Below are 13,828 nucleotides of genomic sequence, written 5' to 3' on the forward strand. Positions count from 1 at the left end.
TAAAATAATGAAGGGATCAGAACCGTGTAAATTGAGAAAACTACGTAACGTTACGATACTCACTCTCGAATGAATGCCTGCAGTTGTGATTTGATTGATCGTTGTGCTTGGTCGAATAAAATCTGCAAAATAAATGTATTAAATTAGTTTAATAACAATTCACCATATTTTCTTTTTGCATTCTCATTACTGTAATGCATTACAAACTTACTCTGATGTTTTTGTAATGTTTCACATAAAAATAAACACACACACACACACACATAAATTTACATATAGACATATGTAGACACACACACACACACACACACACAGAATCAGCTTTAAGTGAATCAGTTTAAATGATTCAAAGCTGATTTGCCGCCACCCAGCCTCCTGACGATTTTACTTAAAAGCATCATTCAATTTTTCCTTGATATTTCTATATTAAAAATTGTATTTTATAAACAATTAATCTCAGCAATATTTATGTAGTTATAATAGTTGTAAATGTAATACCTCTTTAGTGCAAAGATTCATTTTGTTGTTAGTAGTAACAGCTCTCTTTCTTTCTCTCTCTCTCTCTCTGTCTCTCTCTCTCTCTCTATATATATATATATATATTTATATATATATATAGTGTCTTATTATTATTCTAACTATATTTAATGATTTAATATGAGACATTTAGTTATTAGACAGTAAACGTGGTTTTGGTCTCTGTTAAGATGGTCTTGACTACAACTTTACATTTATCACATGATTTTGACACATTTAAGCTTCATCAAGATGCATGTGTGCTCTTAAGATCATGTGCTTCGTTCTTTAACCACAGGTCAGCTGACCTCACCACAGACTGAAACACTGACTCGTGGAGCTCCAGTCTAAAACACAGCAACAGGAGCGCCGAATCTGCCTTTATACTTCAGGAATAATAATAATAAAAACATGCTCTGTACATGATATCACATGTACAGTAGTTGAAATTAAAATCACTTCCCAGCGTCGAATTGCCAGAATTATTACGAACTGTCCTGATCTACATGTATTTGAAACAAAAAGATTACAGAATCAAAACTACAGCAGCTATTGGCTCGAGAGGAAAGAGGGAAATTGTTCATTGCCTGAGGTCAACATTTTCAGCATGTCAGCACATTTACATTTTTTGGGACAAAAATGATTAAAAAGGGGAGAAAAAAGGAGAAGTCACAGGCAATAATGCATTATGACAAACGATTGTCTTACTGTGTGATAGTTGATCATCTCTTGAAGATTCTCTGCAAACTTGTTCAGACTGGACTGTGAAGAAATCAGACAACGATACAAAGGTTATGTACAGATTACAGGACAGAAAACAAGAAAAGTATGGTTATTTAGCACAAATGCAGAAAATGGCAAAATGAGTCTCAAAAAAAAAAAAAAAAAAAGTCTAATTTGACCATAAAACAAAACAAGACCTAAAGGCCTATATAAATAAATAATAATTCTTCTACTCTCTCTTTTTTAACCATCACAAATGTCTTTTTTGGAAGGGACTTGGATCTGAATGCAATAACATTTGTTATTTTTAAGTAAAAAAAAAAAGTAATGTTAAAACATGTCCTTTGGTGTTGATGAAGGGTTTCTTACAGATGGATCAGTGAAGGGATATTTACCTGCACCAAATGCCTATTGAGGAAATACACTGGTGTCTTTTCATAGTACAATGGAGTGTACACAATGGATATTTCAAAGAAGCAGGAAAGTAAATATGCAAAGACTATGAATGCTGGTGTGTAGCCAATGTTTCAAAAGCATGCTTTCAAACGATCCCTGAATAAACAGCACTCTTTCAATTGGCACATCATACTACAGCAAGCCAAACACACTGGACTAGTTTTCACTCCAGGGATGCTTTCACATGGCCGGTGTCAGGCTAATAAGAGCTGATTGGTTATTACGCTAATCGTCTGCACTCACCTCGATCACATCATCTTTGGCAGACTGCTGCGCCAACTCCCGAATCCCACTCACAAACTGCCTGTTGGCCGTGTTGTACGCCTTTCCAGCATCGATCATCCCAATGCACAGTTTCACCAGCTAAACACAACGCACAGCACACAGACGCATGAATATACAGTAAACACAAACCGATAAAACATACATGTATAAATCTGTGGCATTTTGTTTTGGCTTGTTCTCATCTGTCAGGCAAAACACAAGTCTGACTGCTTAGAAAAGTGGCTTGTGCTTTTTGTTGCACTTTTTTTTTTTTTGTTAGTGGTCAAAAAATAGTAGGTTAAAAAATAAAATTTGACTTTGATTATTTTTTAATATCTAGAAAGTTATTGGTGTGTCCAAAACATAATAATAAACATTCCAATAATAAAAATAAAAAAAAACCTGCTTATAAAATAAAGTTTGACTGATTAGAAAAGTGTTTGGTACTATTTGGGTCATAAAAAAAAACCCAGCACCCCCTTCAAAAAACACACACAAAAAAAGATGCAGAACTTTCTTTTTGGTACTTTTTGTTAGTGGTCAAAATAAAATAAAATAAAATAAAATAAAGGGTTACAAAGTGTCTTGGAGAAATGGTAGATACTTTATTTTTTTGTACTTTATTATTATTTTTTTTTTGCTAATGAATAAAAAGTAATCGCAATGATAAATAAACTAAATGAAATTAAACACTAAATAAAATACAAATATTAGGTTAAAAGATAAAGTCTGGCATTTTCATAATTGACTGCTGCAACAAAATGACACTATAATTAACTGAAATACAATGACTGTATTTTTGTCACTATAAAGGCATTGCAAAACACAATTTTATTATACTGATCTTTTTGTCACCGTATATAATTGTATCACACTTTAGATGTTTAAATCAACAAAACAGAATATATGACTTGAGAAAATGACCAGCTTTTCTTAAAAATCAGCACTAGTTTGTAAATGTGCACAGTGTGAGAGGTGTAATAATTGAGCCTATATGCATGTACACACACACACATTATTTTGGTGCTTGCTAGTAGCACCTGTATAATGTTAATGTGGATGCTCATTTATTACACATCTTTTTGTGTTGATTCCTAAAGACAAGCTGCAGCAGCTCCTGCTCAAGATCTCACATCCTTCCTCGGCGAGAGGAGGAAGTGAAGGAGCGGCCCGAGTCACTCGCTGGGCGGGTCTGGATCTGACCCAACAATGGCTCGCTCTCACTCTGACAGTCCCGCTGCTGTTTTCACACTCGATATGGAGTACAACAGGAAAGACCTCAAATCAAACTAAGACTACAGTGAGACGCTGCTGCTTCCTTCCTGAGGTCTTAACTAGTGGTGTGTTTTTTGACAGCCGATGCCGATATCTTGGAAAGCAGGGGGGCCGATATACCGATATAAAACAATATAAAGCCTTTTTGCTTATGTTTAGAGGATGATCTTTTCCGTCTAGTTTACATTAAAAAACGGTATAGTTTAACATCCAGATGCATTGCGAATATGGAAACCTTTGGATATGTGCAGAACGAGACGTGAGCAATAACCTCCAAATACATCTAATCAAACCTGCGCTCGCTCGTCCTCGTACGCACGCACTCATGTCTCGATCTAATGCTCTGTAAATGCCGGATTTTTTTAAACAAATAGGCCTAGCGGAACGCAAAAATTCAAAATCGAATATTTTGCAGAACAAGATCAAAAAAATAAAGCACTGGTCATAATACTTGCATAAAATGTTTGATATATAAAAAAATGACAAATATCGGCCCGATATATCGGTCGCCCTCTAGTTGTGATGGTGGGGAAATTTTAATCAACAATAATAATCGACGTGCGACAACACCGTGGGGTGGGGGTTCACTCTTTTTCTTGTTTTCCTTTGTTTTTAAATAGCTTGTAATAGTGTGTGCACAAGTTTAGAAACACCTGTATTAAATTATACCAGCAGTTTTATTGCTGCACCATCAAATAATTTCTAATGAACGTGGACTGGATTCATTTAACATTTAGCAGGCCTACATGAATAAAACAGAACGAAGATACATCCTAAATAAATAAACAGGGCTTTTTAAGTTCGGTTTAACAGTTTTCAAGTGCAGAACTAAACTAAACAAATGTAAAATAACACCACTGTATAAATTACATCCATATTAATCCTTTATTGTAACATACTTTATTATGATTAATCTTCCCATTTGTTTTTGTACTCATTTTAATATTGTTTATAAGTTTAAATGAGTATGAGATCTCCTTCACTAGGGCGGGACTCTTATTTTAGTGGGTTTTCTAGTCTACACAGTTATATGGGTAATGAAAGCACGCAGTCAGTTTATTAAGCATGAAAGGCAAAAGGCATGAAATCTGTATATATTTGTTAACTGTTAGTTGTAATAAGTGCTGTGTAATTCGCTGTATTCTGATGATAATGCAACAGTTTTTTTTTTTGAGTGAAAAAGGACACAATAAACTTACTAAAACATCAGTAAAGTTTTGGTCAGCATTCAGATGAGGCCGATGGTTATAAATTGAGGAAAAATCGGCTGATAAATATCGGTGGCCGATACATTGTTGCATCCCTAAACATAATATGAATTATAATACGACTTAATACGTAATAAAATACTAAAAGTAGGACAAAGACGGCAAAAACTGATTACTGTAGGAAACATTGGCCATGCTCTCTACATTTCGGCATCTCAACGTACCTTGTCTAGTTTGGACTCGAGCTCACAGACGTCGCTCTCCGCCTCCTCGATGATTGCCCTGTTGAGGACAGAGCAGGATTTCAGTCATTCACAATCACTCACTCATGATTTCTTCATTAACCGTTGGAGATATAAATCACTGCAAACATTGAAGTGTCAACAACAGGATCTAAACCGTGTGGAATATTGTGGAAAAAGAGTTCTATAGACGTTTTTAGCAAATAAACTCCTCATTTATAATTTAAAAATCACAGAATTTTGTTATCGGTCATAACACTCAAATAATTATGGACTTTATATCAACCAGTATCAGCGCATTCCTGGTATTCAACATGCAGTTATGATTTTAAGTAGTAGTTTTATTTAATGATTTCAGGCGAACAATAGATTTTAAATCCACTTATGGTTATTCCAGGAAACGGTCGGTCATGATGGGACATTTAACACAATCTTCCACTATATGTAAATTCATGAAGGGCCCAAAGTACACACAGAGCATCACCTTTGTTCTTCATTATCCCACACACACAGCTAAACTAAACCTCCTGAAACACATGGCTGTATTCAGTCTATTTTAAACCGCTCCCTTCCTGTAACTCTGCCGTTATCTCGTTATAATACAAAGCTCTTGGTTCTGGTTAATCAGCAGAGTTACGACTCTGCAGCACATCTTCCTGAAAAAACGTCTGCTCCTTATTTTGGTCCCAGAGATTTTCCCAAAACAGCTCTGGCTGGAGCCGCCGGTTGGAAAAGTGCCGACCGCAGTGAAGCGACTGCTGCTAATGAAATCTAGGCCATTGCCTCATAGAGACCGTGTGATTCATGAGGAGGAACACATTTAACAACACACGCTAACACAAAGGTCGAATGGCATGCTAACTGTATCTTACATAGCTTGCATACAACTTTATCTCGCGGGTCAACAATTTTACCTGCTACAGACCAAAATCCAAAGTACTTCCAGACAGGGCTTTTAGATTTTGGGGGGTTAAAATCACTTTCTCTGCAGCAGTCGAGTTGGGCTCTGCCCTTTCTGCCATCTTCCATGAAAGACGTGTCAACTTTCAGCAGTGACGCTGTGCTAGACTGCCTGAACCACTTTTTTTTTTTAATTCAAATATAAATTTTCACCTTCGAAATTAGTTTTTTTTTTTTTTTTTCACTATTCGAATATATATTTGAATTTAGAATATTCGTTGATAGCCTTACAGTACACACACATATATAAGGTAAAAAATTTTAAAAAACTAAAATTAATCGTTTGACAACATTAGTTTTAATTAATATTCTAAGACATTTTTTCTTACACACTGAACGCATTTGTACTGTCTTCTCACATGCAAATGTTTATTTTTAAGAAATATGCTTTTGGAAATATCAAATATTATTATTTCATAACTATAATTATATTTTTAGAATTACTATAAATATAAAGACATTTTTAAAACATGAACTAACCTTCCATTGACCGAGGTTTTTTTTTTCAGGTTTTTTGATTGATTTATTGAGGCAAATGTAAACTCAAGAGAAAAAAAATTGGGGGGAATAAAATAATTGTTAGTGGTTCATAATGGTATTCCATTTTATGAACTTAAACACAATGGGCCTCATTCATGAAACATGAGCAGAACTAATTTGTGCGTAAATCATGTAAAGCTGTTCTGACATACATTTTCAGATTGATGAAAGTGTTCGTATTTTCAATATGTTAGCTGGTACGATATAAATACTACTTTGCTACCACGTGTAGCAAAAAAAACTTTGTGTTCTTTTTGGCAAACTAATGATTCTCAATTTTGATGCACTGCCATTATAATATTTTACAAGTTCGCTTGCTCCAATTTTTTTTTTTTTTTTGGTATCTGAGAGTTGATAAATTGTTTAGCTTTGTGTAAAACGCATCGCTTCTCACGATCCCTTTTTAACCAGCCGTCCAATCAATGGAGGAGAGGCGGGACATATACTACACCGACCAATCATCCTACTTGTTCAACAACTGAACAACAATAAAGTAGTTAACGTTGCTTGTTACTGCATTTTTATATTCAATAATATTCTACAAGAGTTAATAGTGATACGTTACTGCCTTGATTTTTGCATTTATGTAATATACTGGAGCCAAAGCTGAGAAAGTAGACCAGAATATTCCACTGCGTTCCTAGACACGCAATTTGCGTAGCTGTTATTTATAGGCAGGGATTGTGCTAATTGTGAAGGAGCATGCACGAACGCCCCATTTGTGAATTATTGCAATTCAATAACATTCACAGATTTAACTATCAAAGTTTATGAAGCTTTTTTAAACCCCGGAGGAGAGTTTTCAGGAAAGTCTGTTTTACGCGCAAACTACTCCGAATTTACCTCTATATTACGAATGTTTAATGAGGCCCAATGGTCTTAATACAGGCTTAATTTTCTTTATGCAAAGGACAATTTCTTCTTTCTTTTGATTTTCGAGTGGCATACGTATAACCAGTCATGTTTATGATAGGTATCATGGGACTCACCCAAACACGGTTTGGTGTCTGGATAACCTCATTAGTGATGTGGGACCACATTAATAAGAGAACCAGCATCAAAGAACAAGAGGCAATACAGGCGACCCAAACAACTGAGAAGCAGGAAACCACATCAGACCTCTACTTGTCACCGTTGATCATCAAAAGCAGAACTGTTTCTAAAGAGTGGACAGGGATGTGTTCGTCACCTGGACTGAGTGGAGGAATCACACCCACCTTCCGCTAAGTGTTTGAGAATAAAAACACAATTACTACCAGGAGGGAGACGTAATGAAAGATCTGGAGGTGAGTCTTCAGCTGGCTCAGAGCCAGGCTCGGGGGATCATGGGAGGTGAGATCATCAGGAGAAATTCCTGACTGGGACGGAGCCGTAGCAGTGGATTTCAGCCCCTCTCTCGTGAATCTCTTCCTGCAATTGTTGGGAAACAATCTGGGATGAATGAGAGGGGGAGGGAGTTCCCAATGAGCTAAACCTCGGATTTTTAGAAAACAATAACACATCGTAATGAGATGACACGGAGGGAATTTTACAGGTGAATCCTTGCCAACTATAAGAAGAAAGAAGAGCCACCGGTCATTCAGAAACCACCACAACGCCAACAAAAGAGAGTCCGAGACAAAGCTGAAAAGGAAAATGGTGGTTTCATGTGGTTTTAATTCCCCTATTATGGATTTCTGAAACCTTTCACACAGCTCTAAGTGACTGAAGACATCCTTCAAAGTTGAAAGTGCACTGTGTATAAAGTTATTGTCCTTCAAAAGAAAGAGTCGACTCTGAATCATTGAAACGAGTCATTTTTAAAACAAATCCCAGGCCGCTTCATGTTGACATCAATATGAAACATTAGCATATTACCCGCCCACTTGTTGGTCTTTTCGGTTGGTCTGAATGAAAATGCAAACTCATTCTTTGCCACCAGGTGCCACTTTCGGGGCGGTTAAAATAGCTGTTTCCACAGTAACACTGTACACGAAGCAGCGCTGCGCTCATAAACGCTGCTTTATCACACATTACAGGCGAGATTAAATTAAAATGAGATCAACTGGTTCCCAAAGGAGGGGTTTGGAGAAATTAATCATTGAGTGAAAATAAATGCATATTATAAAGATACTGAAAGCATTTTTTGACCTTGCATGCATGTCAACCTGTTATTGGGGACTCCCAAAACTAAAATATGAACATTTCTTTACCCATAATAGGTGCTCTTTAAAAACATTTACATACCATTTTCAATAGATAAATAAATAAAAGTTTATATAATTTTATGAAATTAAAATGTCATGTGGTGTACCCATAAAAAATTAAAATGCTGTTTTTGTGTGGTTTTTGACAGTATTTTTCATACAAAAATGCATGAGTTCAATTCAGAAGGTCTTTATTAACCAACGGAGCCATTTTATGATGGATTGCTGCACTTTATCGGACTTTAAAATCTTGAGCACCATTCACCGCCATTATAAAGCTGTAAATATACATTGTATTTGTCTGAAAGAAGAAAGTGATTTACACCTAAGACAGCTTGAGGGAGAGTAAATCATGGGGTAATTTAAATTTTCTGGTGAACTATCCTTTCAAAACCACCACAAACTGTTGCCTTCAGTTAACTAAAACACACATCTGAGCAAAAAAATATGTCTTTATATTTGTTCTTTAAACAAGCAAAGAGGCATCTAACTTCATTTCATTTGTAATCTCCAGCTTCTGCTAACTTCAGTGGTGTATTTAAGCAATAATCCACAAGAAGCTGTGGTTTACAGTGAATTTATAACAGCTAATGGGTGTTGTTAGTTAGAACAAAAAATATTTTAACTTATGTTACTGCTTTTATAAAACGCGTATTCCATGTATAATAAGGTTTCACAAAATAAAACAGAGCAAATGAAGTGTAATGATATTAATAAAAACATTATTCTCCCGCCAAACAATATAGTTCCTCATGTTGCAACAAAGTGCTTGCAGAGCAACACACCGATGCAAACAAAGGTGTATGGTTGTAGAGTATTTTACAACAGTTTGGAACGCGGCTCAGCCAATCAGAATCAAGGACCCGAACTCTCCGTTTTATAATAAAGTACAACACAATGGGTTTGAGTCTAAGACGAAGAGAGAAGTTGCTAAAAGAGAAATGCATTTACTAAAAACAAAACAAAACTCTGATTAAAGCGGATATAAATTCGCACTCAAAACATAAATGGAAACAGACGTCAAGAGGACGTTCCACGTGGACCGAGAGGCCCATTTTCATCCACAATGCCAAGACAAACAGAAAATGGAAAAATTAGTACGAGAGCAGTGGAAACTTTGCAACTGTACGGTGTGAAATGATGACTTCTGTGTGGAAAGATAACCTTCAGATCATAGATAGGAGAAAAGTGCACACTAAAGTACAAAAAAAAAGAAGAAACAACACTTGCATGACTTTGTAAATGTGTTAGTCTTTATATAAACTCCTGATAAGAGCCATTTCAGTCAGGGATTGAGGAAGTGATCACTATGGCATCACACAGCCAGTTTTACAATGCCAAGCATCTCTCTTTTTTTAGAAAATGTAACATCAGTGGTTAACGGAGTACTTTTTCTCTTTGCGTAAGAAAGAGCATGATTCAGAGCAACCGTCCAGCGGTTTCACATCCTCCAAGTTAAACCCAGGGCGGCTCTCTGACCCAAGAATGAACACTTTTGAACGTCTTTTTCCATGTTTTTTCCATGAACAGCTGCTCCTGATTTCCGAGAGGCTGTTGTCCTGAGAGAGGAGGGGTTAGATGAAGGAGCCAAAACACAAATTATTCTTCCACAGAGATTCACTCGAGCTACATACGATTCGAGGAGGCTTACTAAACAGTCCTTTACAGAATCACCTAATACAGGTTTAGCATTCCTGGAATAATCTGAAGTAAAAGATGACATATCCTACAACCCTCGTGTTGTATTTCAAGGGATTTTTGAAATAGCTTCACACTGCTGTTTTACACACAATGGAAGTGAATGGAGTGAGGCTGTCAAGCTTTAAAAATAGCTACGTTTAACTTGCGTATTAGGCTTTCTTAAACTTTTGTGGCATATTTGCAATGGTACACGTCGTACGGACTATTAATAACGACAGGTTTTTGGTATGCTTTGCCATTTTTAGACCTTGACGGCTCCGGTCCCCATCCACTCGCATTGGTTTTCCACAAAAGTAATACATTAGTAACAAGTTTTTGTGTGTGTGTGTGTGTACTGTCCCTTTAACTGTCTTGCTCAAAGGTCCAGAGCTGATAAGTCATTAAATCAATTTTATTTGATTTTGTTTGTAGTTTGAATCTACAATCTTCCAGTTTAGCATCCCAAATTTCTACCTAATAACAGGTCCCACCCACCACAACCAGATGGGACAGAAATTAAACATTTAAACCAAAAATCTTCATATTTGGCAATAAATCAATGAGCCGTCATTGACCGTCTTTCTCACCTGAATCTGGGAGAATCCTTGAGACATTCCTCGAAATCCACAGTAATCTTCATCTTGATTTGGTCAGGTTTATAAACACAGATTATGAGCTAACAGGCTAGCATTAGCTCCAGTACAGACACAAGCAGCTCAAAGTTCACTCCCGGATCCAGAGTGAGCTCCACACATGAGCGCTGAAGAGTGACCTGCTCGTGTCAGAGGCACATGAAGTTGCAGAACTGGTTTTTAACATCTAGTTCCTCCGGCATTAGCGAGTGCTGACTGATCTGATGCGGGGAAACGAGGCAGTGTCTCCAATCCAAGTGCGCTGCCTATCTAGCCTTCGTTTTTCAGCCACGGGCTTCGTCCTGCAGAACAGAAACGAATTCGAGCAAAAGGACGTTTAGCGTCCAACCGTTGTTTCGTAATGGGCGGGGCTTAGTTTTAGTTCGAACGTCAATCATCTTGAGCCTCACATCGGGTTGGCTGACGTGCCTTCGGAAGGCGGGGCTTTGTTAAATGCTGCTCGGTGTTACTTTAGGGTCCAGCGGTTAGCGATGCCACCTGTTACTTTTCTAAGCGCTGATTAGGATGGACCAATCACAGTCGTTTGCGATTAAAGCGTGTATTTCTCCGTTTTAGGTGTCATTCACTGATTGTAATCATAGGTTAATACATATACGTTGTAGTGTACAAATGTGTTTAGTTCGATAAAAATACACTGGAGATTTGAATGCGACTAAATCGGTCGTTTGAGCCGTTAAGCGCCCCCTGGAGGAGAAATAAATCAATAATAAGTGACAGGAACGGTGAACATTTGCTAGTGTCTGAGATTTGAGACACGGCCAGAAACAGACGAGCGAGTCCCTTCCCAGTCCTGTCCTCACCAAATAGTTCATGATTTCGGTGCAGCATCACAGATTGCGTCAGATTGGCTCGGTATCGTTTATAAATCGCTTGGAAAATACACTGGATTTAGTTTGGGAAAAAGCGCCAGGATCCACGTCTGAGGAAAAGGTTCACTCCCAGATCTAGTCAAAGTGAAACTACTGATGCAGTTTCGCTGTTTGAAATTAGTCATCGACCAATTATATACCACAGATATCGTGGTGTGATTTTATATGCATTTTATTTATTTTTTTCAAGCTCGAAAGGTCCTTCTTTCCTGCGATGCAATGATCAAGTTTGTTGTATTCACTGTATTTTTGTGTGAAATACTTACATCTAGTGGTTGATTTCTGACCTGCACTTTGATTTGTGAGAGTCACATGCGCTTCTTACTTCAGAACTCCATAAATAATAATAAAATATGTTAATACCTGCTTTAAAAGAATAATAAAAAATAGTTTTGTTAGTCATTGGTTTTTAATATAGTTATCGGGAAAACAATACCAAATGTTGGCAACTAAAATTAAACTTTAAATTCAAAATTATTTTTATCCATATTGCCCTGTTTACACTTCTCTTAAAAGTGCTGCGTCTATTTTTTTTATTATTATTGTACTAATTCATAAAAACACCATATTATGTTTGCATTTGTTTTGGAAGCATGTTAACTTTATGTACTTATTTCTCTGGAAAATACAACTATACCAATATATATATATATATATATATATATATATATATATATATATATATATATATATATATATATATATATATATATTCATTTTTTTAATTATAAAACTTTTTAGATATATATTTTTAATTAAAAAGTATTTCATTATATCAAATATATATATATTTTTTACTTGTATTTATTTAATCAAAAAGCATTTAGATTTTTAATCTTTTAAATTGTATTATATATATAAATATAAATAAATATATATATATTTTTTTTATTTTTTTTTTTTTTACATTTCTTTATTTTTTTATTTATACAGTCTATGGTACAAACCCACATACGATAACGTTGTTTATTATAAACTGTCTCTGATTAAAAGCACATGCCTAAAAATGGTGTTCATATCAGAAGACAACAATACATTTTTGATACACTTTGTCTATGGGAATAGAAACCTCCACACCGCAGCTATAATGACGTCAAGGAATGATAATTCACGGACAAGGATGATAAAAAAATCAATTTAGAATATTTAAATGATAAAAACACTGGCAACCAATCAGAATCCACCTGACGGTTAAAAGCGGGCGCATACGCGCATTTAAACAACGGACAGAAAGGGATTTCCCGCGCTACTTTAACACTGCTGCCGCGGGTTGAAGCGAGCCTAAAAACATGATATTTAGACACCGAAATGTGAATTTTACCGGGGAATCCGACAAAAAACCGCGTTTCACTACCTCAAAACTAAATTGAGCTAGTTTGGGGTACTAGCAATTCGGCGGGGTTCGTTATGAATCGTCCGTTGCGGTGTCGGTGCGGACGCGAAAATAGTTAATAGTTGTTTGTGTGGTAACTTTTTTCTTTTTGAGAATATGTGGCATTCTTTACTTAAAATCAAAGTCAACAGAACAAGTTCATACCAACATTTTAATCACTGACAAATACGTACATTTTCATTTGACAATCCTGTTTAGGTAAAGAAACAAACAATCTTGGAGAGGAATACATTGGACACAGAAATGGTCAAATTACTCAGAACGTGTGAAGAAGAAAAAAATTAAGTTCAACATAATGATAAAATCAAAGCACTTGTGATGTATGAATGCAGGATTAAAATATAGTTGACATAACTCAAATATGAGTGCATATCCATGACTGATGGGACAGTGCAGGACCAAACCAGACCTCTTTCATCCTTACTCATTAAAAACTGGTAACCAATTCAGAAATATTCAAAGCGCTCCTGTGTTCAATGTGTCCAGCAGTTTTTGACAGATTACATCATTTCCCGCCATCGAGTCGAGGGCAGGTCTAGTGAAAACACATTCACAACGACAGGAACATCTCCGAAACAGACCTCGTCTTTATGTGTACAATAAACAGTCTAAAATGCATTCAGTCTCGATATATGTGGGTGAATTACATAACACCTGTCAAGAGCTTCTTTATTGCTGTTATTAGAATTTGTTTTCAGTAAATCAAAAGGACAAAAATGTGTTTATTATTTGGTTCCTTCATTAAAATTATACCCAAATCAAGTTTATACGAACTAACGTTTTCAGATATTTTATTATTTATTCGTTAATGTAATGCATCTGGATGTTTTTTGTTTTATTATCGGTTTCCATGTTACAGTTAA

At 36.0% G+C, this 13,828-nt stretch overlaps 1 protein-coding gene across 5 annotated transcripts in view; it reads right to left on the reverse strand.

The window, feature by feature from the left end:
- Positions 1 to 11,029, reverse strand: part of LOC132160127 (arf-GAP with coiled-coil, ANK repeat and PH domain-containing protein 2-like) — a 34,321-nt gene extending 23,292 nt beyond the window's left edge. For 3 of the 5 annotated variants that reach the window (XM_059569841.1, XM_059569843.1, XM_059569840.1), the window contains exons 1-5: positions 10,638 to 11,029; positions 4,667 to 4,724; positions 1,939 to 2,058; positions 1,225 to 1,278; positions 64 to 122 (exon numbers count right to left, since the gene is read on the reverse strand). In XM_059569841.1, the coding sequence (XP_059425824.1) occupies positions 64 to 122; positions 1,225 to 1,278; positions 1,939 to 2,058; positions 4,667 to 4,724; positions 10,638 to 10,690 (344 nt within the window). In that variant the 5' untranslated portion in view covers positions 10,691 to 11,029. The remainder of the gene's footprint in view (positions 1 to 63; positions 123 to 1,224; positions 1,279 to 1,938; positions 2,059 to 4,666; positions 4,725 to 10,637) is intronic. The other 2 variants (XM_059569842.1, XM_059569844.1) reach the window with 1 other exon arrangement.
- Positions 11,030 to 13,828: the final 2,799 nt, after the last annotated feature.

This window comes from Carassius carassius, chromosome 16, assembly GCF_963082965.1.
Source record: "Carassius carassius chromosome 16, fCarCar2.1, whole genome shotgun sequence".
In the NCBI taxonomy this organism is placed as follows: Eukaryota; Metazoa; Chordata; class Actinopteri; order Cypriniformes; family Cyprinidae; genus Carassius; species Carassius carassius.